Raw genomic sequence first — 25,345 nt, forward strand, 5'->3', positions numbered from 1 at the left:
TCTTTAAATAAGGTGATGGAAATTGTTCTTAGTGGATTTGCTCAAAGAATACTTTGCAAAACAAGGTGTAAACTCTTACTAATCATTTGAGGAATAAATTTCTTTACCAAAATTACTTGCAAAACTGGGACTAGTTACTTTGTGCAGTTCTATTAGTAATAGAATGAATAATATTGGTGGAGGTTTAGGGCAACAAGTACTTGCTGTCCACATGCATCTAAATGTCCTCAGAAATGACTTTATTATTTTTACTAGTTCGGACCATGATATATATCAATGCAGTGGAAGGAGAGATATGACAGTATGTAAAAAAGGAATGATATGGGACTTGTCATGAGCATGTGAACAAGGTAGAGATATATGTATTTATAGGATATAAGATTGGGAGAAGGGAGGGGCTTGAGGGATGCTTTGGCTGGGGAGTAGAGAGAAAATTAAAGCACCATGACCAGTGGTACGAGACAATGACTTTTCTGTAGCACCCCTTGCGACACTGCTCATACTGGATTACGTACTGGATACCCACTTGCGCTGAATATTAAAATGTGTTGTGAAAGCGACTTTGTGTGAAACTCAGTACTGAAAACTATGATCTGCTCTGTAGTGGAACCCTTCAGCAACATGCAGTAATTTGCGTATATTTCTAGCCTTAGATAGATGGATGGATGGATGGATGGATGGATGGATGGATGGATAGTTTATTGATCCCCGAGGGGAAATTCACAATTGACAATTATTAAATCCTTATTGACCAGTTAGGAAATATAAATATCATAAAACTGATAAATATAGATGCACTGAATAACCAAGACTAGGAAAAGGACCAAAAACTCTGACAGGAAGTCCACTTTTATCTGATTTATTTTGCTTTATATCAGACATTGATGGACGTCATCACATTTGCAACTACAAACAAATTCAAAGCATCTCTCGACAACGCTAGCGACTCTGAAGAACGTTAATTAAGTATGCCTCTCACTTTCACCCACTCTCACTTTCACATTCATGTGTCACTCTCTCTTATTGGTCAGTTTTGAGTTGGAGACTGCCTAGACAACATGCTCATGTGGGGTATAGCTTACAGAGGTGCTACCTATCTGGTCTAGGTGGGTTTAAGGTTGATTGGGATTGTTTGGGATTGTTTGAACATGGAAATGGGCGCCACCAGTTAGCCCACCTAAATCTTACATGGGTCCTATTTAGGCCTATGTACAGTATATAACCTACATGGAGTCCATGTTTAACCCTTAATACTGTCCCTTTACTGACCCTGGTGGGCGACTATACTGTTTGTGGGGCCAACATGGAGCCCATGGACAAATCCTTCCAGTTCCCTGTTGGGCTGCCCATTCAGGCCCCATATGAGCATGTTTCCTAGGCCATCGAGTCCATCTGAAATGAGAACATTTCAGCACAATTTTATAAAGTTTATATAAGTCATATGTTTCACGAAATGTGTCTCAAAAGCATTTAAATAACAATCAGTTCAACCTTAAGCACTTTGCCCACGTGAACGCCACACTACGTCCTGGCAAATCACAATATAAATAGTAAGCAGTGCCACTGGTTCGTCAGTCCATTGGATATACAATCACAGTAAAATCTTGCTCCCCAGGTTCGGGCCTTTTTGGCCAGTTGTGTAGTACGACTGATTGACTGTAGAGTATGAAGGAGCTCTTCAGTGTTGCTCTACTGGCTGTGAAAGAACTGGACAGTCTGAAAGGATCACTTTAAAAAGGCCTCGTGAACTTTTACAGTGCACAGTTAACCAGAAGCACAGAGTCTGTACGCCGAGTGTCGGCTTTCGCTGTGGTTGAAGCGTCTTCACAGGAAGAAGGACAGTCATTTGCACCTTGTTCACTTCTCAAAAAGGAAGTGACATGGTTAAAAACCCACATGATTTTATTCCTTACAAAAAAAAAAAACATGAAACAGAACAGTGCTCCTCGTCTTTTTCAGTTTTCGTTCAGAAACTGTTCCTCGATTGTGCTTTTGTCAAAGCTGCCCGTTTAAGTCCGTCTCTGAGCGGGCTGCTTTTAGTCTCCCTGCACTGGACAAATGAGATCTTGGCAAGTGAAAGCGTCTTACAGTAAATGTAGGCAGTATCCTGTTGCTCTTACAAACAATACAAACAAACAAACAAACAAACAAACAAATATCACTGTCACCCAAAAACTGTGTACCCATATCCTCCAGTTGCAGTTATTTTTCAGTTTTTTAACATTATTTAAACTGGCAGTTGTTGTGTGCATTGTGTTAAACTTTTATCATGAACAACCAATAGAATCCAAAAGTAATTGAAATGAAATATTCTTCTATTGACTTTCATTCCATTAAAATTCTGAATGATTATTTTCCCTTCTTCTCTAAAGTTGCTATTTTGGAGATTTATTGTTTTTGTTCTACAGTGATCAAAATTATATAATAAATATAACAACTTGTAAATTTTAATTTCTATACATTGTTTCATGTTTAATGTTGGCTTTGAAGATTGGCTTTGAAGAGCCAATTATAAAGCAACAATTAAAAACACAATTTGGTCCTTTGTAGAGACTTTTTTTTCTGTCACTCAAAAACCTGTAAAAAAAAAAAAAAAACCCGGTAAATATATAAATATATAATTGGACCAATTACTTTATTTATTACTATATTGCAAATATTTTTTTTCATACTTTCTTCTGTAAAGAAGATCTCAATTTCTGAGATACACTGATCAATCGAGTGCAATTCCTTATGGTACTGTTCAAATCTCTCTTTGACTTTTTATATATATATATAACACTATAAAGGAAGATATTCCAGAGATTCATATTGGTCCTGTTGAAAACACTGTATTATTATCATATTATATTATTGTTATTTATATAAAATAATCATCTCATCACACACAAGTAAAAAAAAAAATCAGATTTTTTATAGTATTTTACTTTTTGACACTGCTGTACCCAAAATCATGGAACAGCAGTGTGTAAACTGGTTACTCTAAAGAGAACAGTGTGGGAACACCCACCCACACCTGCTGTAATGCTGAACACCAGTGGCCAGTGTGCTCATGGCACTGTGTCTGAGCTAGGAATTTTGGCTGAAGTATGGTATGAAGCATTGCTGTGAGGATTTGATTGCATTCAACTCCCCAGCTTATCCAAAAAGTACTGGATGCTGCTCCACAGCTCAATGCTAGCATTAGCCACAGCGCCAATAGCTTTATGCTACATATTGCACAGTATAACATATTGCACAACTAAGGATTGGACATATAGTGTACATTAGGGGTGGGCAATATTATATCGTATACAATATATCGTGACACAGAAATATCATGATATTAAAAATCCATATGGTGATAATAGGGCTGTTCTGTCTTAAAAGTAGTCTATTATTTACTGTGAAGCTTTAGGTGTATTTATTGTATAATTGTTTTAGTTTGCAGTTTATATGCATGCACTAAATATTCTGCAATATTTTTTGCTGTATTATATTATTTTATGCTATATTATTTATTTTGCCACATTATTATGATTATACTGTTATAGTATTATACTATATTCCTAAAATGAATGAATAATTTTTCTGTATCTTTTCCAATATCGATAAGTATATCGTTATCGCAAAAATACTCTGAAACATCTTGATATTGTTTTAGAGCCATATCGCCCACCCCTAGTGTACATATAAAAAAACGATTCCACTCTTATAACGGCCTCTTAATGAGAAATATTACAAGTATTGCCTACATTTACAATGCCTTCACCCGCAGAGATTTGCATTGTTTGCAGTGTGCATGCCCGACAGCAGCAATGTGATGATCCGCAGACCCTTCACCTGCGGTTAGATATCCGTCTCCTTCAGGCCGTAGCATTCCGGGAGGTCATAGATCTGGTATCCGCCCGGATCTCCACACTCGCTGTAAATCCCCATAGCCACGGTATCGATCTCGGTCCTGCCCAGCGCGGGCGCCGCGCTCTTCCCCGCGCCGCTCTTTATTTTGTTGGACAAGTTGTTCATCTTTTCCTTCAGGTGGAAGGAGGATTTCTGCAGCGGAGGGAAGAAGCTCCAGCTTTTGATCCGCAGCGAGCGGCCTTTGCTCCTGGACGAGAAGACAGAAGAGCCTCCACACGATTCGTGGAGGGGTAACCCCACTCTGTATTCTCCTCGAGAGTCCCTGGCAGGGCCTTTGATGGCCGTACGCCAGCGCTGGTCGTAGAATCGCCGCAGAGCTCGCCGCCTCCGGTGGCACTGGCAGCGCAGCAGGCGGGTGAAGGCCCGCTGGAACTCCTTGCTGGAGCACGGGTAGATAATGGGGTTTATGCAGCTGTTGAAGTAGCCCAGCCAGAAAATTACCTTGAACACCATGTCCGAAGGCTTCAGAGCTGGGAAAAAAGAGCCTGGGGGGCAAAAAGAGAGAAAGACAGAGTCTGAATACGGAAAATATCAAACTTTACATTTCGATTTACATTTACACTGCAATAAAATAATATTTAAATAAGTATAACCATATTAAATGTTGACTAAATATTTACTATTTCTGATTTCGAACTAAATAAATGATTTTTGTTCTGCTGAAAGGGCAATTTTGAAAGATAATTTTGCATATTTCAAGCATTAATCGAAACGTCAGCTTTCATAACATTACAATCATCAGTTTTAAAGGTGCTAAATTAGAAGATAAGACAAGACAAGACAATAGACTATAGACAAAAGGTTCAAAATGTTTGTTATTTAGCTACTAATCAGTGGTGCATCAAAAACATAGAACTGCACATGATCTTCACATTAAGAAGGGCTTAGTAAATATGAATATATCTGGATACTCTTCAATGTACAATTAGGATTAGATACCACATTACAAGAATTACTAGGTTACAAAACCCACTCCTGTGTTAGATAGAAACAGATAGAAAGGAAAGTTTGGACCTGCTGATGGTACCTTAGAGTTTCAGTGTAAAAATTGGGGTACTGTAGATACAGTTCATCTTTAATAAAGGACTACATCAAAACACACTGAGGAGGTTTTTAGAATTTTTAGTGCACAGCTATGGGGCAGTGCAGCCTTTAGGATTTCTATATGAATGCCACGCTGACTGAGATTCATTTGTAGACTGTACTGAGTGTTTACCCTGCCCAGGCAGCGGTATTATGTGCCTGCTGGGCACGTTTTAGATCGGACGCTGTTTTGCATGATGTTAATGCCAGTGTAGCCCGCAGCACTGCAGGCTGTTGTGAAAGTATATGCATTTTTTAAATAGTCCTGAGGCCTCCTCACATTGCGTCAAACGGTTTCCCATTGAGATTGATTATTCTGGCCAAGAGGGGCAGCAGAGTGGGCCGCAGAATCCTCAACAACCATCTGCTGTACAAAAACTCCGACTCAAACTCAAACAAACACCGGGTGAAGAGTCTGATAGACAAGCCGCACCACACTGATCCAGTCATGAAGTCATGAACCCTCTAAACTGCCCTGTTCCATTCCTGCAGGCCCAGAAAGGTTGAGGTAAAGTGGGAGAAAATAAACTTGCGACGGGGGTCAAAAGAATGCTGGTTTCAGAGGAGTGGAATGCAGGGACTTGTAGATGTGTTTTCTCCAAGTGTTCACTCCTGTCATCACACGCCTTTCATTCTCAATCCCCCCTTTATTTTACTATTTCCTGTCTTTTATCTTTAATAACTCCCTACTTCTGTGTTTTTCCTACACACTGAATACAGTGAAGCAATGATTTTATTATTATTAATTCCACTTTGAGTTACAGAATCAACTGGAAATTAATAACAAAAAATAGCATTTTTATTACACACTGGAAAAAAAAATGATTAATGGACTTCAGAATATCATATCAGAATCCATCAAAAAACAAAAAACGATGAACTCAGACTTAGTTTGGACATCTTTGAAGCTATAATAAGCTATAAACTTAAAACCACATTACACTACCATATGCACTATATGGACAAAAGTATTAGAAAAAACATCTTTTTATCATGGGATATAGTGAACAAAAAATTGTTATAAGTAACAGCGTTAGTTGGAGTGGTAGACCACTACGTTAAGGGATTGATTGCATTCATCAACCCCTCACAGAAGCTAAATAAATCTGAAATGACTGAATGAGGATTAGTCAGGGACGCCTCCTGCAATAACAAACAAAAATCCCATAATCCCAAATAAGAGAAAACTGGTGAATGTCAGAATCTTCGTAAAAACAATTTAAGAAATATCTTCTTTTAAAATGGTTGATGAATATAATTCTTCTTAGCTATGCGATACTGAATATACAGTAAAATAACTGAAATAACACTGAAAACAATCTTATCTTATCTTATAACCTAAATACACGGTGTTCTCTTAATTAGGATTTGTTTAGTTTACAAAGACAATGACAATCAATAAAAAACAGAACTGGTCAGAACTAGGGGTGGGCGATATGGCTCTAAAATAATATCACGATATTTCAGGGTATTTTTGTGATAACGATATACTTGGCGATATAGGAAAACAGAAAAATAAATAATTAATTCATTTCAGAAATATAGTATAATAGTATAACAGTATAATCATAATGTGGCAAAATAAATAATATAGCATAAAATAATATAATGCAGCAAATAATATTGCAGAATATTTAGTGCATGCATATAAACTGCAAACTAAAACTTATATTATACAATAAATACACCTAAAGCTTCACAGTAAATAAATAATAGACTATGTTTAAGATAGAACAGCCCCTGATTTTTAATATCATGATATTTCTGTGTCACGATATATTGTATACAATATAATATTGCCCACCCCTAATCAGAACAGAGGTTAAAAAAAACATTATAATTTCATTAGGACTTTTTTCAAGAACTCATTTCTCAGGACAATTCTTTTTTGGTTGATTTTGGTTGAAAAGACGCAGTGTGACGGACGTGGACCCTCATTCACACACATTTCTCATTTAATTGCTAAAGCCCAGCCAGAGCAGAGCCTTTAGTTCAGTGCACTTTTGGTTCTCTCAGATTTCCCTCCCAGCCTCGCGCCCTTTCCGCAGGGAGGGAAGGAGCCGGACATTATCTCCACATTAAACAGTCGTCAGCCCCCTCGGCTTTAGACGCCATGCGGCCATCCTCAGAGTTACGAGAGGTCAGGGTCCCTCCCTATCAGAGTCGCGCTTTATAAATAGCCAGGCAGGGCCGTTCAGAAGAGCGAGTACAGGCTGCTCTCGCTGGGAATAGCGCCTTGGGTTCAAACCATTTTAATGAAGACAGGAGATTTTGACCAAGTGGGGGGGGATGCAGCCGCTGGGCGTAATTGAAGCTACGAGATGAAAGCTTGTTCTATCCAAGTTCTTTTTTGGTAATTGGTGTGTTTATGGGAGCCGACAGGCAGGATGTTTGGCTACAGCCTGAAGAACAGTACTTCCTGTCTCTTTCACCAGAATCTACTTTTTCCTTGAGAGGAAAAAGTACTGAAAAATTGTAATTAAGTAAAAGTACCTTTACTTTGCTAAAATTCTACTCAAGTAAAAGTAAAAAAGTACTCAATTTAAAAATCTACTCGAGTAAAAGTAAAAAAGTACTCAATTTAAAATTTACTTTGAGTAAAAGTTACATAGTTACTTTTAATTATTTGATGTAAAAAAGTAAAAACAAATCATAAATGAAATTGTTTTTGTAATGAACTATTATTCCACATAATAAATTGGATCTTTCAGGCAGTATTTGTTCAGACCCCCCCATAAAACATTTTCAAGAACAAGTGGTATAGGTTTCTATGATGCATTTTTTTTTCATTACTATTAAAAGGTTATGGTCATATAGGTGAATATAAACTGTATTTTTATAGTTTTACAGTTCATTATTATTTTTTAACTTTCCATTGCTATGCTTTAACTGATATTTACATGTTTTATTTTTAACATTTAAGCAGATAGTTCAATGATAAAAGTACTTACACCACATGCTTTCTCAGGTTTGATGTGGAAGTTTTGAAAGCTGCAGTTTTGTATTGCATGAGGACGTTATTGCCTCATTATTCCACGCACGAGCATCCGTGACCATTTCTTTTTTTTAATTCAGCATTTTATTTTTACTCAGTAATGGGGAGTTTTCCAATGTAGCGAAGTAAACTACTTGTGTTAAAATGTACTTGAGTAAAAGGTTATGTTTAAATTACCTATTTTAAAAACTACTTTAAAAATGACAAATTACTCATAAAATCTACTCAATTACAGTAACTTCAGTAAATGTAATTCATTACTTTCCACCTCAGCTCAAAACCATTGTAAAGATCTAAACGTATCTAAATCGGGTGTCATTTTCTAAAGCACGCACCGGTGCTGTGACCCGGTGATAGAACTGAACAAGAAGCCTAACCGTGGTTCTCGAGGTGCTGTTTCCTCTCATTGTATACGTGGTGCTCACAGGTCAGGGAGTATGACCTCACGTCCTGATCAGCGAGCCACAGTGTCACATGACTCATCTACACAAAGTATACACCCTGCCAGCTCACCAGACACACCAGCTAAAGGTTATGTTTTCTTTTTCCCGTGCAGGGGTGTGTTGAATTTAAACACTTTCATCCCAGTTGCTGACATCCACCGCATTCCTGAAGATTCACTTTCATTTCAAGGCGCTCCTTCCAGAGTTCATGGAAAAGGCACGTACGCAGAGCCGTATCTCTCTACACCTGATGCTTTTTCCATTCAACTATTCAACGCTCTACTTTTCATTACTGTCAGTTCCAAAGTTCTAACTTTAAACACACCCTTATGTAGAGCCGCACTGTATTAATAGTTATTTACCACAGTTTTCTCTATATTCTAGACCAGGGGTGTCCAAACTACGGCCCGCGAGCCATTTGCGGTCCGTTTCCTTTTTTGGAGCGGCCCGCGAGGTATTTTAGAAATAGAATGAAAGTTGGCCCGCTGTTAAGCAGGTTTTTATAATGCGAGATTCAAAGTTTGAACGCTAGGTGTCAGAAACAGGCCAAAGAGTCTAAAAGCGGAGAGAGTGTGCAGTTGTAGCGCAGAAAAACGGGACAAAGAGTCTAAAAGCGGAGAGAGTGTGCATTTCTAGCGCAGAAAAACAGGCCAAAGAGTCTAAAAGCGGAGAGAGTGCGCAGTTGTAGCGCAGAAAAACGGGCCAAAGAGTCTAAAAGTTGCCGTAATTAAGGAGTTTAATATTAAGAGACATCATGAAATGAAACATCAATTTGAAAAATCTTAGTAAGTGGTATATTTCATTATTTGTTTTATTACAGAGTCTGTGGCCCGTGACTCTAAATATATTTCTCCTTCTGGCCCCCAACAAAAAAAGTTTGGACACCCCTGCTCTAGACCACAGATTCACCTCCACCATTCATGTTCATGTTAGCAGCCATTTGTTATCTTCTTATAGTTTTCTCCTGTAGGCCTCAACAGGTATCATTTCCAGACTGCTAGGGCTGCTGATTAGATAAAAACTATGGCTGCTGATTACTATGGCTGTGGTACGTGTTTTGAAACTCCCATAGCTGCAGTGTGTCACGCTCTCGCTCTGTTTCCCTGTGTTTCTGCGTTTCCTAGTGTGTTTCCCCAGTATTTGTAATTTGTAGCTCCGCCCTTTCCCCAGGTGTTCATTGTTTCATGTTAGTATAAATAGTACCCCTTTGTCTATGTATCGGTCGGTCTTTCTATGACGTAGGGAAGCAGACGGGAGGCGGACATAAAAGCAGGTAAGACAGACTTTAATAAATAACAAATAAAAAAACAAACAAATAAGGAATTAACGAGAGAATATATAAAAATAAACAAACAGGGAAATAAACAAAGAGCTAAGCTAAACAGATAATAAACTAAACAGGACTAAGAAAAAAATATACAAGGAATTAAACATAAATATATACAAGAAATAAACAAGGAAACAAACTAGAGATAGAAACGCGGAATAAACAGAGAAAAACTGATGAACAAAGAACTATGCAACGTGGAATAAACTACTGAAAACGTGGCAAGACAAACGACAAGGGAAGGTGCAAAGACTGACCGCAAACATACTAAACAAGACTAACAGGTACTATTTATACTAACATTTAACAATGAACACCTGGGGAAAGGGCGGAGCTACAAATTACAAACATGTGACAGAAAAATACTGGGGAAACACACTGGGAAACGCAGAAACACAGCAAAGCAGAGCGAGAGCGTGACACAGTGCAGTATTTTATAGGCCTTATAATAGAACCTTGGGGAACACCAATATTCCTGAAGGTTTTTGCAGTAATCTAGGGTTCAGTGAAATGACATGTATGCACCATAGTTCTCTACATCATCCAATACTTTTTTCCCCTCAGTTTCAAGCTTTCTAAGATGTCTCAGTAGGCATACTGCATTTGCCAGAAGCAATGATCAATAATTTGCAGATTTCAAGAGCAGTCAAGGCCAACATGGCAACCCCAGTAGGTGGTACTTGGAAGGTGGTCTAAAAAGTTTGAGAATCACTGCTATGATATAGATACTATTTGAAAGGTTATTACACAGTTGCTAGTTAAGGGCCCAACAGTGATATATATATATATATATATAACTTTATCGAATCCATTGTTGGAGCTATATAGTCATTTTAAATGATTCATTGAAGGATTAAGACAGGGATTAATACGTGTTCTCGGCTTCACAGCATTTTAAATAAGATTTTCCACTGAAAGAAAAACATAATCTATGACTAGGCTAAATCCCTTTTCAGGAAATTGACCCATAGTATTGTAACACCCACAGTTGCACGTAATGTATTGTTTCATCAAATTAGGGGCATCTGGTGCTGGATGACGTCTGTGGATCTAACTATTATATACACTGCAAAAAAAAAAAAATCTTAGCAAGTGAAATTTTCTAAATTTAAGGCAATAAATCGTATTTTCTTCTCTGATAAGACTTTATGTCTTACTAAGCATGGTGTAAGTGTTAGATTATTTTACTTATTTTAAGGATAATAATATTAATCATTCTTAATTAGAATTTGTATCTGATTTTAAGTGATTTTAAGTGTCCAACAGTGACTTTTTTGTTGCTTGGTTTAGGTGTTTCTTCACTCATTTTGAGACTTTGGTATTGCTTTTTGTAAGAAATCTTACTAAGAAAATTTTGCTTAATCCATTGGCAGATTTTTTTGCTTAACATACATATATTTGTCTTAATTTGCATATATTTTGTCTAGTTTTTGCCAATGGATTTTTTGCAGTGTACAAAGTGCCTGAAAACCCTCAGACGTCCCACTCCAGATTGATTATCCAGACGTTGGGACTGATTTTGTACAGGTGAGATTGAGACAGATTGAGACAGTTTTTGTAGCCGCCACCAGAGCTGGATATACTGCTGAGTTATTCATCAGGATTGAAGAGATCTCAATTATTTACGATTATACATATTTATTATTATAGGGTGTTCACTCTGTAATTAGGAGAGGTTTTCATATTTCTTAATTATGAAGAGATTGAAGCTGAGTGATTATTTTACATAAGACTGGTTGATACAAAAGCATTGGGACACCTTCTCCTCTTTTGTTATTATACTGAATAGCATTAATTATCCTGCTTTTGTTTGAGTACCTGTCTCTACTGTTATCTAGTAGAGATGGATTTTGTATTTGAGCATTGGTGTGTGTGTATTTGATTTGTGTATTTTGTTGGGTAAGTTGTGACGTTTTATGATTGCCACCGCAATCATAGGGGGATATGCAGCGTATGATTTTAAAACGTAGCCCCCCCCCACCGTTGACGATTTTAAGACATATATCTCCCCCCCCGCTGATGATTTGGAAACGTATCTCTCCCCTCGGCCCCGGCTAATGATTATACAACGTATCTCTCCCCCACCCCCCTGATGATTTTAAACCGTATACACCCATACACCCCAAAAAACATGTAATTACGCCCCTGGCCTCAATCTCCAACTCATCTCAAAAATACTGGATGGCGCACCATTTTCCTCATCATTCCAAAGAATTCCACAGCTCAGTGTTTGAGGCTTCTGTAAACCTCTAGTCTAGCCCACGCCTGGTATATTAGACATTGTGAACCAATGCGTTCAACAAAACACCAGGATTGTAGGGGTTTGTTGATGTTACTGGCCATGATGGCATAGTATCTGTATCTTTACAGCAAGATCTTGAGGCGGCAGCAGTGTGGCATCCAGAGAAGGTAAAGCAACAGGTTGCAGGACCTTATCAATGGAAAGTCGGGCTGTCAGAGTAGACTGTAATGAAGACCAAAGGTGATGTGGCATGTTATAAAATTACATCCCGTACATAGCGCTTTTCCACCAAAAAAACTCTGGTTCTTGAACCAGTTCCATTCGGGCTTATAAGAACTGTTTTTCCACCAGTTTTAGAGGAACTGCCAAAACATAACATCATACATTATCAACAGAGGCCGTTGCACAGCTTTGGTGAACATGGTTCACACTGAATTTGGTACTTTTGTTGGTGAAAATGCGGCAAACGGTTCAACATCCACAACATATTTGAACTCACACAGAGACAGAAGAACGCTTATTTGGTTTACTGGAGTAGGAAATAACACGTACAACAGCTCTCCATTAGTTAGTCCAGTGTATTGGGGTAAAAAAAAATACATTACCCATCATCCTTTAGTGCTTCTAGACTACAACTACAGATAGCCATGTAGGTCACAGTATTGTCCAATACACTACACTAAATAATGCCGGTTCCACATCAGTGGGAAAGCGCTAATACTCAGCAATTGGAAAGCACAGCACGTTTAATAGACCATACTGTACTTTTGAACCCAAAATGAGCCCAGGACTAATAAGGCAACTATGTAGACTGGTCAGTGCGGTCACTTATATTAAAAAAAAAACATTTTATTCAATAGGAATTCTCATAGAAGGGAAAATACATAGTCCGGTACCTCAGAGAGCTCAGCTTGTTGATGGAGTTCTCTGAGCTACTCAGCCCATGCAGTGGATCTTTGCAGTAGAGCAGTGTGCTGTTGGAGTCAGGGACATCAACACTAAGTGTTATAAAAAAGTGTTGGCAGTCAGCACTTCATAAAGTTGCCAACTACTTAAAACACCAGAGATTTTATTGTGCTGGTGATATGGGATAACTTGAGTTTTCAGCAAGCGTGCTCTATAATATAGGGTTTCCCATTAAAAAATCCACTATAAATATATAAATTGTTGAGATTTCCATTTGTCCATAGGCAATATACTGTATCATGCATTATTCATATATTGCACACACACACACACACACATATATATATATATTTACCTGTATATGTAGGTATCACAGGTATACATAGTACACAAAAGTTACAACAGAAGGATAAGATATATTGATATATATATGTCTTTAGTGTCTGTTTAATGGAGGCAGTGCAGTTAAACACAGTAGAAAATGAACACCAGTTGATGTGCATAATGTGAGGATAACTGATGTCAGCCATACAGATAATAATTTAAATTTAGCATTGCTGCAAACTTGTAGAGATGTACAGTAGTACAGAGTGGACAGTGAATAAACTACTAGTGCAAAATAATAATAAAGTAAAACTATAAAAATAATGCATATGCATAAAACAGTAATGCAGTAGTAAACATGAGTAAATATCAGTTATAGTATACATAATATATGTCATATATGTGATATTTGTGATCACGCCCTGTAATCCCTTTTCATTTTTAAATTTTTAATCTCAATTAATTTGAATCGATCAGCTGTTCTGTAAGTGCATTTTAAATATTAACCAATAGAAATGCTCCAAATGGCTTGAAATAAAACATCATACATTGATTTTCATTAAGCATTATGAGATTTCCTTATTTAAGTTGATTATTCTCTGTAGTGTATATATATATTGTTCAAAATGACAACAACAACAACAACAACAACAATCACATTTCTATACTACAATTTCACAATTAATTCAATACTCCAGTTTTAAAACCTTCAATTCTTTATACTTTATAAAAATAGCAAACTATAGGTTAAACTAAATTTGATAATAATCAAATAATGTAGGATTTCATACCACATGATATCCAAATACGACAACGACATACCAGCCCCGGTATCAACCACACTTCTAGTTAGGGGTGGGCGATATGTCTCTAAAATAATATCACGATATTTCAGGGTATTTTTGCGATAACTATATACTTGCCGATATAGGAAAACTAAAATAATTAATTAATTTCAGGAATTATTAATCATAATGTGGCTATATAAATAATATAGCATAAAATAATATAATGCAGCAAATAATATTGCAGAATATTTAGTGCATGCATATAAACTGCAAACTAAAACAAATATACAATAAATACACCTAAAGCTTCACAGTAAATAATAAACTACTTTTAAGACAGAACAGCCCTATTATCACAATATGGATTTTTAATATCATGATATTTCTGTGTCACGATATATTGTATACGATATAATATTGCCCACCCCTACTTCTAGTACTATGACAACCTTTGATATTGAGCCTACATTACCACCCTGTTCCATAAACATTATCCCTCCGTCTCTCAGTTTCTCCATCTTCTACAGAAGTGTGAATAACGGCTGGTTCTCATCCGTGTTTGAAGGCAAAATTTGCATAGTTATGGGCAGTTTCTAAACCTGCATCCAATAGCAGGACAGAAGTACTTTGATCTTCTTGTTTAAGCCTCCTCAACTGCTTCTTCTTTCTACGAAGTCTTCTTTCTCATAAGTCTGCGTTTGCCTGTGTTACGTGTGGACTAGAGCCATCTCATCTCCTGGCTGCATCCTGGAGGCTGAGCACATGTTGCCAAACGCTGCTAAAGGAAACCACCCCCTTAAACTCAATTAGGGGCACAATTAGGGCAGCGGAGCGTAATACAAGTGAGGTCAGGGGGGGGTTCTCTGGAAAAGCCAGCAGATTATCAGCCTCTCAGGCAGCCTCGGCCTAACTTCCGCCACCTAAATACCAACTGTTGGTGTCTGAAGGGTCCTGGCCAGACTGCTCTCAGATCAGCATTGAAGTGGGCTTTCCACAGTCAACCCGTGCCAGAAGATGCTATCAGCTAAAAGCCCTCCTTCCTCTTGGAGAATGTGAGCAGAATACCAGCAGGCATGGCCTTAATTACGAACTTTGTGTGTTTGGGTGTGTGTGTGTGTGTTTGGGTGTGTGTGTGTGTGTGTGTGTGTTTGAGTGTGTGTGTGTTCTGTATGGCAGCACTAATGCAGCAGCTTTGTGAAGCTCAGTGAAAACAAAAAAGAGCAACTCAAAATGTGTTTTAATTTAATTAGAAAAGCCTGAAAGCCCAAAAGGGTCCCACTGTAACACAATAAACAATAAGCTAAACCTTTACAGTGCCCATTTAATCCAGTTTCTATTTAGTGTAGGCCTAAAGAGAATTATCAGTAGTAAATAGATTTTTCTAAAGCAATTTTCTTTACTTTTTCAGAGAATTCCTTAAGCAATTCTTTTTTTGCTTCCAAAAGAAACATTTTCAGGATACTCGCTTCATAAAAGCAGGAATTTATTGGCCTATTGCTCAGAGTTCGCTATCAGGAGTTGAGAATGTTTGCTTTGGGTTCTTCCAGGTGTACAAAAACATCCCTAAGGAATTTACCTCAGTTTGATCAGGCTGAATTTTATGCACAAATCCAACCACAAAAAATTTTAACATAGACCAAATAAGTTTTGTCAACTAAGTTTAACCAAAACTCAGTTTTTTTTTCTCTTTTTGATTTTCCCATTTTCTCCCCAATTTACACTGCGTACTTATTAGGACTCCCCCTATCACTAGTGATGCTCCAACACACCGGGAGGGTAAAGACTAACACATGCTTCCTCTGATACATGTGAAGTCAGACACCGCTTCTTTTCGAGCTGCTGCTGATGCAGCATTACCGAGTAGCATCACAGCGCTAACGCTCGGAGGAAAGCGCAGCGACTCGGTTCTGATACATCAGCTCACAGACGCTCTGTGCTGCAGACATCACCCTAGGAGTGATGTGGGGAGAGAGCGCCATCTACTGTACTGTACCCACCCGGAGGGAGCAGGGCCAATTTTGCTCCCTCTGAGCGCCGGCAGCTTGATGGTAAAGCTGCATGAGCGGGATTTCGAACCTGCGACCTCCTGCTCATAGTGGCAGCGCTTTAGACCGCTGGACCACTTGGCGACTCAGTTTTAAAACTAGTTTTAATGGGGAGGAAATAGTACAATGTGAAATTAAAGCTAAAGAATGTTACCTGTGGGATATGTGTGTTGGGGGGGTATGGACTCTTCTAGCCAAACACCACTGGTCACGATAATTACCACCCACTGTACTGTCCACTGTCCCTCATTCTCCCTGAAACACTCTTTTACAATTCAAGCCCCATGAATCCATGAAGCCATTGTCATCTTGGGATATGCCCGTTCCATCAGGGAAGTAAAAAATAATTGATGGAATAACCTGGTCTATATTCAGTATATTTAGGTATATTCACATAAAGTTTTAAAAACCTAAACCTGACCAACTGCATCAAACCCAGATCATAGCACTGCCCCCACAGGCTACACTAGGCACTATTCATTATGGGTGCATCTCTTCTATAGTGCGGTTTAATTGATTGCTGATCACAATCATTTAATATTTATTTCTGGCCACATTTCGTACTCAGAGATGATGTTTCCGCTGCTGTCCATCCACTTTTTAATTTTTTTTGTTGTTGTACAGTTCTTAATCCAATTTTAGTAGTTCAACAATCTCCTTAGAGATGTTTTCTCTGCTTGATTCATGCCAATATATATATATATATAACAGATATTTTCCATGACCACAGGTCTTGTCCCTTTTTTCACATGGTCAACAAATGAAAAGCTTCTCAATGCATCATTTACGATTTAATAACTTGGGGTGGGCGATATGGCTCTAAAATAACATCACAATATTTTATGGTAGTTTCACGATGAGGGTACTTTTGGCGATATGATAAAACACAATTATTTAGAATTTTATTTTTGCATGCAATATGATATGGCTAACTGAGATATTAAACAAATAATTTGATCAGATTTGTAACAGAAGTCAATGATCCAGAATGATCAGTCATGATACTAATAATAATAATAATGCACTCCAAGTATCTCCATATATCCAGGATTAAAGTAAAATAAATGATACTGGACAGATATAATCTGTCTCTAGTAGATAAATAATGGGAAATGAGAACAGTGTGAATTTTTCTTTTGATAAAAACTGTAAAAAAGTGGAACCCTGATGTGATAATTAGGGGTGGGTGATATGCCACGATATTTCAGGGTATAATATCGTTCACGATATTCTACATTTTTGGCGATATTATCACGTACGATACAATATGGCGATACACCCCTACCGTGCAGTAATTATTATCCAATGGGAGGCTTTTTCCTTTTTGCTTAGTTAAATCAAGGTGGTAACCTGGTCGGGCAGTGTGTATATGTTTTGTAGGTGTAGTAATATTACACCTATATAGCACGGGTGGCCCTACAGACTAACTGCTGCTCTTTTAAGTGTGAGGAGCTCATAAGTTCCAGAAAAGGCTCACTGATTGGTTGTTAAAAGCCTCCCAGGCTTGGGTTGGACCAGACCCTCAGATAGCAAGATAATAAAACAACAACAACAAACACAGAAAACCGGTTAGTGGAGAAAAGATGTGTGTATATTAAATCAGGCTGCTGCCATGATTGGGTTTGGAGCCTCTGAATCAACACGCACAGGAGCTTTCTTGTCTGTGCTGGAGATGATCTCCATATGGAGTCAATTGTTGGTGTCCAAAGGAAAAATGTGGATCTTCAAAAGAACAAAAAAACTTTACTTTGAGTGGAAGTCACTGACTTCAAATTTTCAAGTATTTTTTTAGCATTTCTTTTGGTGCATTAATAAAGTTTTTAGACGATTTTGCTCAAAGTATGTAGTAAGCTAAAAATAATTTAATTTAATTATGGGCATGTTTTTTTCTCAAAGAACCATACGTGCATACATTAAATGCATACGTGGCATTAGCTACGTTAAGTTAAATAGCTACTCATATAATTTCTGGCACGGCAAAAACCTTGTATCCTCATTTTTCACTTTTTTTAACATAATGCAAATTCGACAGTTGTTCTTTACTTTATGTAAATTGTATGATCAACGAACCAATACAAATGCTACAAAAACACTTGGATTTTTCCCTTTTCTTTCCTGCTTTGTGTGAGAGGGACAAAATCCAGGGAAAATGCTTACAAATAGGGATGTGCCATTATATATCGTACACGATAATATCGCCAACTTTTTGAAATATCCTGAACAATATTATACCCTGAAATATGGTGCTATATCATCCACCCTTAATTATCACATCAGTGTACTAATTTTTTTTACTAGTTTTAGCAAAAGAAAAATTCACACTGTTCTCATCATTTCCCCCTATATATCTACTAGAGACTACTAAAGATTATATCTGTACTGTATCATTTATTTTACTTTACTACAGTTATGGATATATTTAGAGTGAATTAGTAAAATAAGTATAACGACATTCTGGATCATTGACTTCTGTTACAAATCTGATGAAAATTCTTGTTTTTTTTATATCTCTGTTTTAGGTGTGTCATATCATATCGTATGCAATATTATAATGTTTTTCTCATTTTGTTGCAGTAGGGTATTTTTGAAATATTTATTTTTTAATTGAATGTTTTGTCATATCGCCAAGTATATCATAATCGCAAAAATGCCATGAAATATTGTGATATTAGTTTAGGGCCATATCGCCCACCTCTACTTACAAATAAAGACAAAAAGACAAAGTAAATTAGTTTTTTTGCCTTACAATGTGGTAATCCCATTTTGCTTACTTATAAAAATAAAACATTTTATGCAATTACTGTATGTCTTAGGCAGAGATTTCTTCTGTCTTTCCAAAAGTGTGCTCCCCCCGACCATATACAATTTATAAAATTTATGGGACCAGCTGGGTTACAAACTTCAACAGGCACCACTGCAACATCTGTGGGTAAATGTGCTGCTGGATGCCATACAGAAACTCTATGCCTCCATTGGTGCCCCAACTGTGTCTTATTTGCATCCAGGGTATTAGAGCCCCCTTTCAATGGTTAAATTCCGGCAGTCTGTGTATCCATTCACTTATTTAATATTGCATCACTTACATGCATCATCATTAAATTCACATTCACAAAATTATCAGAAGAAAGCCAATAAAACTTCTCCCTGCTTAAGCTCCATTTATCACTGCATATTGATGTGTGGTTAGAATGCTAACTGTGACTTTTGGTCTTGCATAAAATCCATTAACCCCCATTAATTAATGTCATCCCTGAAGCATAAATGGCTCAGGGACTGTGACGGGTGAGCTGATGGCTAAAGCATGGGCCGTCCTATCATACAGTAATTAGTTTTGATATGGGACAGTTTTGTCGTGCAACAACGAGAAGGTTGTGGCCCCTAAAGACCCTGTTAGTGCTCTTACCACTGGAGCTGGATGCCTGTCTTTTGTATCCTGTCATAAGTAAGGGCTAATACAAAATTAATGTTAACCTGAAAGCCAATATAAATCAGTTGCTCAGCTTAAAGAATTCATAATTACAAGATTAAACTCTGTACAATAAAACAAACTAGAAAAGTGGATCTGGACAATTAAAATAGACATGTAAACATGTTTTAATTACAAATCTTTGGTTCATTTTTAACAGTAGACGTGTTAATCTCTTAGAACTACTTTCTTGAGGTTGGTATCTACCAGCTTTAATTCACCACATCTGATTGCTGAAGAGGTTTTTGCACATGGCATAGAATAACTACTTTATATGGTTTTATAAGAAACCATTTGTATAAAATAGAAAGTCCTTAAAAAACTGCTAACGATCCTTTACAGCTCTTTAAACTGTAAAGTTGTTTTTATTTCTTTTACAAATATGTTTTGATATGGAACAAAGGTTATTTTATGCACTTGATGATATGGTTTGAGCAGTACTTTGCAGTACAGTCATGAGTGAACAGCAGTGGACTGAGCACACAGCCCTGGGGGGTGCCGGTGCTCAATATGGTGGATGGTTGTGCTGGAGGTATTTTTTTTACCAATCCTGACTGACTGACTGATATGGTCTCTGTGGATATAGTGTGCTACTTTTTGTTTTACAGTCTGAAACTGCATTAACTGCATTAACCGCATTAACATTTACTCACCATAAGAGTGCACTTAACACTGAGAATGTGCTGTACAGGATATATGGCTGAATCCTAAATGAAGTCCATTCAGAATATAATGCACTGCTGTTTAAAATGTATGAACCTGTCTGAGAAGGCAGTAGCTGCATGTATATGATATAGAAGCACTGTTTTAGACTGTACAGCTGCTGCTTCAACAGGGGAATCATCTGGCTGTATAGTTTTAATCATAGCCTAGAAAGGCAAGAGCTTGGCTATATATATATATATATATATATATATATATATATATATATATATATATATATTGTGGCACAGAGAGTAAGGTAAGAAATTGCAATACTTAAGATCAATTTATACGTCTGTATCTTACCTACACAGAAATATAACTGAAATGTAAATGTACACCTTCCCTTCCCTGTGATTGGTCCACTGAGCTATCCACACTAACTGTTATACTAATAGTAAGGTTTTATATTGTGATACTAAGAGTAAGAATATATTTTGCCATGCTAAAAGTAAGGCAGAATATTACGATACTAAGAGTGAGGCTTTACATTGTAAATACTAAGAGTTAGGCAATATATTGCACTACTTATTGTAAGGTGTTATATAATGATACTAAGAATAATGCGATATATTGCAATACAAGGAATAAGATGTTATATTGATATACTAAGAGTAAGAAGATACATTAAAATACTAAGAATATATATATATATATATATATATATATATATATATATATATATATATATATAGCATTTCTAGGAGTAAGGAGATATACTGCAATACTGAGAGTAAGGTAATATACTGCAATGCTAAAAAATAAGGTGATATATTGCTATACTAAGTGTAAGGCAATATATTGTGATCTTGAGAATAAGGCAATATACTGTCATATTGAGATAAAGGCGGCGATATATTGCAATGTTAAGAGTAGGGCGATATATTGTGGTACTAAAAAGAAAGCAATATATTACAATTTATTTTCCAGTACCTTAAAAAACAAACTATCATATTTATTAATATATATATGTATGTATTTTTATATATGTGTGTGCATATACAATATTGTAAAATATATACCCAATCCTTGCTATTTGTGCATATACATGAGCATATATTACATTTTAATATGGACAGCCACAAATTACTACAAATTAAAAATTCACTGAGACTCAAATCTTTATCCTGACTCCTCCAGGAAAACCTCAACCCCTAGATCAAATATGTACGGACACTACTTTACAGTACAATGTATTACTGCATATATACTATATAATTTATATATAGTTTCAGCACCATCACTGCAGTGTGATCATGTGCAGTGTTATGTAAGGGGAATGTAACTTTTTAGCTGTTTGATTCACAAGAAAAATAAACACAGTCCTAATGTTCCATGACATCTTGGCTAGAGGTAGACTTTTATTGTCTAATATATATATATATATATATATATATATATATATATATATATATATATATATATATATATATATATATATATATATTTATATATTTATATATTTTAATATTATTGAAATTAAATGCATGATTAATATCCTGACATGCTGGGTCATTTGGTTTTTTTTTTATATCTCAATATATATTGCATATATATTGAACAAAAAAGTGTTCAGCCCTAGGATATACCTATATCTCTATATAAAAAAACTGTAAGTATGCAATCATTTTACACTAAATTGAACATGATACAGGGCGTCCTTGTATTTGTATTGGTGCCATGGAAAAACATTTTTTGTTCAATGTGCATGTTTGAAGAACCAGTGTACACGTTTTTGTCCTATCTTTTTCCAAAAATGTTTTTTTATCTAGAGACAAAAAATGTCTCCTCTTTTGCTTCACTTAAAGAACCCTTTAAACTACCTCTGAAAGAAAACATGTACATATCTACAAATTAATCCTGCTTTAAATTACCTTAGATACATTAAAGTGACAGTTTCCCTTTTTAAATGTATTAATTGTCCCAAGTGTAGTTAAACAGCTAATACATTTGATGATTTACTGAAGCTAAAATGTGCATTGTAGAATTACATATATTTGTTTTATATAAGCATCCCTAAGAAGAGATCTTATATTTAGCACATTTGTATCGATACAATATAATTTTGATATGAATAATGATTTGATTGATATGAACAATATAAAAGCCACAGATAAACTGCTCAAAACAGATATCTGTACCTGCAAACGCATGCACTCTTGTAACAAACCACAATCAGTTCTGTACAGAGGCTGGAAATCATCTATATTGAAATAAATATTGAAAACATGTTGTAAAATCATATTACCATTAGTTAAACATATTCTATCGCAAAATATATATATATTTATATATTGAATTACTAGAAAACAGTGTAGAATACATTTGATTTATTATACCTTCTAAAACAAACTTCCAAGACTTCAATATGAACCCCCAGCAAAAGCAAAATAGAATAGAAGAAGCCCATTACATACCCAACGGCAGCACAAAGAAGAAGGGTAGCCAGCACAGCACAAACATCCCGACCACGATGGCCAGAGTTTTGGCTGCCTTCTTTTCTCTGGAGAACTTCATAAGTCGCACGGACAGTGAGCTGCGGAAGGGCTGACCCCTGCCCCGGCTGCGACTGTGCTCCAGAGCCTCCTCGGGAAGGCTCCTGCAGTGGATGCGCAGCACCACATCCGTGGAGGTTCCCCTTTCCCGTTTGACGCCGGCTTCCAGACTCCGGCTGGTCCTCCGGGCCACCACGTACACCCGGAAGTACATCACCAGGATGACAGAAAGTGGCAGGTAGAAGGAGAAGAGCGAGGAGAACAGGGCATAGCCTGGTTCCTCGGTGATGCTGCAGACACTTTCGTCAGCTGGTGGTGGCTCCTTCCACCCTAGGAGAGGTCCTATGGAGATAACGGCAGATGCCACCCAGATGACCACCAGGATGACACCTGCCTTCCTTTCTGTCATGATGGTGGGGTACCTCAAGCAGTACTTGACCCCAACATACCTGTCCACAGAGATGATGCACAGGCTGAGGATGGAGGCTGTGCAGCACAGGACGTCCACCGCTGCCCAGATGTTGCAGAACACCCGGCCGAACACCCAGCATCCCAGAACCTCCAGGGAGGCGCTGAAGGGCAGGACCACGACTCCCAGCAGGAGGTCAGCAATCGCCAAGTTCACAATGAAGAAGTTGGTGACGGTTCGCAAATGCCTGTTGCAGAGTACTGACAAAATTACCAGAATGTTGCCGACAATCGCCACCGTGATGAAGATGGCCAAAAAGACCCCCACTGCCACCACTTGGGGCTCCAAGAGGATGCCAGTGCAGGTCAGGTTGGCGCCTCTACTGCTGGTGCTCCTTTTTGTAATGGTACTGTTGACCAATAAAGGCTCCACGTCCAAAGTCTCATTGAGGGCTTCAATGGCATCTTTGCTCTCGTTCACCAACTTGAAAAAGGTCATTTTTGACACTCCATAAAGGAAAGGAGAAAAGTTCTACTGCTCTGACTCCCTGCAGTGGACGGGCAGGATCATCATGTCCAAGCCCGTCTGGGCTCCCCGTCCCAAGCTGAGTTCCTCCTGGCTCTCATTGGGTCTGCTTTCTCATCCAACTGCATCCATCCACTTCTGAACCATCACATCCTTGGACCAGATCTTCTCTTTTTGCACCTCCAGAATCCTCCAGGACTTTGTTTCCAGCCCTCCCAGAGGAAGAGGGATCCGGGGAAGCAGTTGAGACAGTCCGCAGCGCTGCAGAGTCAGCGCACCGTCACATCTCCACAAGTGGCATCTTCAGCCGAGCGCTCCAAACTGGATTAAGCGCGCGCACCGCGCTCTGTTTCCCCGCCCGTTTTCAGGCAAGCCCCGCCTATCGCAACTGTGATTGCTTGGAGAGTTCTGCTCCCTGAGCTGTGATTGGGTGCAAGTAAACATTAGAGAATGTTTGCACCAGAGCGCTTGTTTGAACTATTAGCCAATCACGGCGAAGGGGGCGGGGTTTTCGGAAAACGGGTGTGGAACAAATCTCAATTCATTCGGTGCAGTTCTCAGCGGGACCAGCAGAGGGGGGTGGGTTATACTGCAGGAGGTGAGAAAAATAATCATTTTATTTCTATTTTGTTTTGTTTTTATTTTAAAGCAAAAATATATACAAAATATGTAAATATTTTTTTATTTTAATTTGTATTAATTATTTGAAATTATTCGTTCTAAATCCACTGTAAATGTGTATTATCTTATTTTCTGTTTATTACTTTCATTTGTACTGTTAATCTTTTTGTAGTTCTTTACTCAATAGTTAGTCTTGGTTTCATTATTTGTTTTGACTCATTTTACTTGTTTTAAAATGATATTTTTGGTTTTATTTGATCTTTTATCATCTCATATGGATTCAATCTTAATTTGGTCTTTTTGTATTAGTTTAAATATTAGAATAATTAGATGAAATAATATTATTGGTTTTATTTTTATTTTCCAGTCACTGTGTTTTGTAAATGCTCAGCTACGTTAAAAATGAAAGTCACTCTGAGTGTACCTCAAAGTAAAAATAAAGGTTGATTGATTAACTGATTGATTGTTTAGATGATTTACTGTAATTAAATGAACCAACACGATTTGAATGAGACTGAACATGAGACCACTTCAAAGGAAAAGAGCTGCCTATATGAAAAAGAAATCTAATGTATATTTTTATAACATACATAAATAAAGACATTTGTAAATGTATGAAAATAGCCCAACATTTTTTTCCTTAATATAAGTGTCTACATATACACTCTTAATGTACACTATTCATACATTTTTGCACTGTTTAAATGTACAGAGTAATAACATACAAACTATACATAATTATAGACACTTACATGCTTATGTAAATAGTAATTTGAACATCTATATGTTCATAGTGTATATTTTTATACATTGTACATTTAAACAGTGCATTAATGTGTATATATAAGTGTATATATATATATATACTCTATTTTTATTTTGTTTATATATTGTACTTTTTACTACTAGTTTTTAATTTAAATTTATTTATAAAAAAACTATTACAATATACTATATATATATATATATATATATATATATATATATATAAATACATATAAAAATGCATGAAGATGCTCATGAATATTTATCTTTAAAATGTTACATTATATAAGAATATATATAAAAGGTATT

At 37.0% G+C, this 25,345-nt stretch overlaps 1 protein-coding gene across 1 annotated transcript; it reads right to left on the reverse strand.

Annotated features, from left to right (window-relative positions):
* Positions 1-843: 843 nt before the first annotated feature.
* adra1d (adrenoceptor alpha 1D) lies at positions 844-24,031 on the reverse strand. Its single transcript, XM_007235544.4, has 2 exons — positions 22,639-24,031; positions 844-4,385 (listed from the first exon to the last, which is right to left on the reverse strand). Exons 1-2 carry the CDS (start codon positions 23,621-23,623, stop codon positions 3,829-3,831), a joined length of 1,542 nt encoding a protein of 513 aa, XP_007235606.2. The 5' UTR covers positions 23,624-24,031; the 3' UTR covers positions 844-3,828.
* Positions 24,032-25,345: the final 1,314 nt, after the last annotated feature.

This window comes from Astyanax mexicanus, chromosome 25, assembly GCF_023375975.1.
Source record: "Astyanax mexicanus isolate ESR-SI-001 chromosome 25, AstMex3_surface, whole genome shotgun sequence".
NCBI lineage: Eukaryota > Metazoa > Chordata > Actinopteri > Characiformes > Acestrorhamphidae > Astyanax > Astyanax mexicanus.

Bases quoted from the DNA above. Each gene is read 5' to 3' on its own strand.
- adra1d (XM_007235544.4), bottom strand. From the start codon at position 23,623: ATGACCTTTTTCAAGTTGGTGAACGAGAGCAAAGATGCCATTGAAGCC. The intron at 4,386-22,638 runs GTATGTAATGGG...TTTGCCCCCCAG, and splicing joins CTTCTTTGTGCTGCCGTTGG to GCTCTTTTTTCCCAGCTCTG.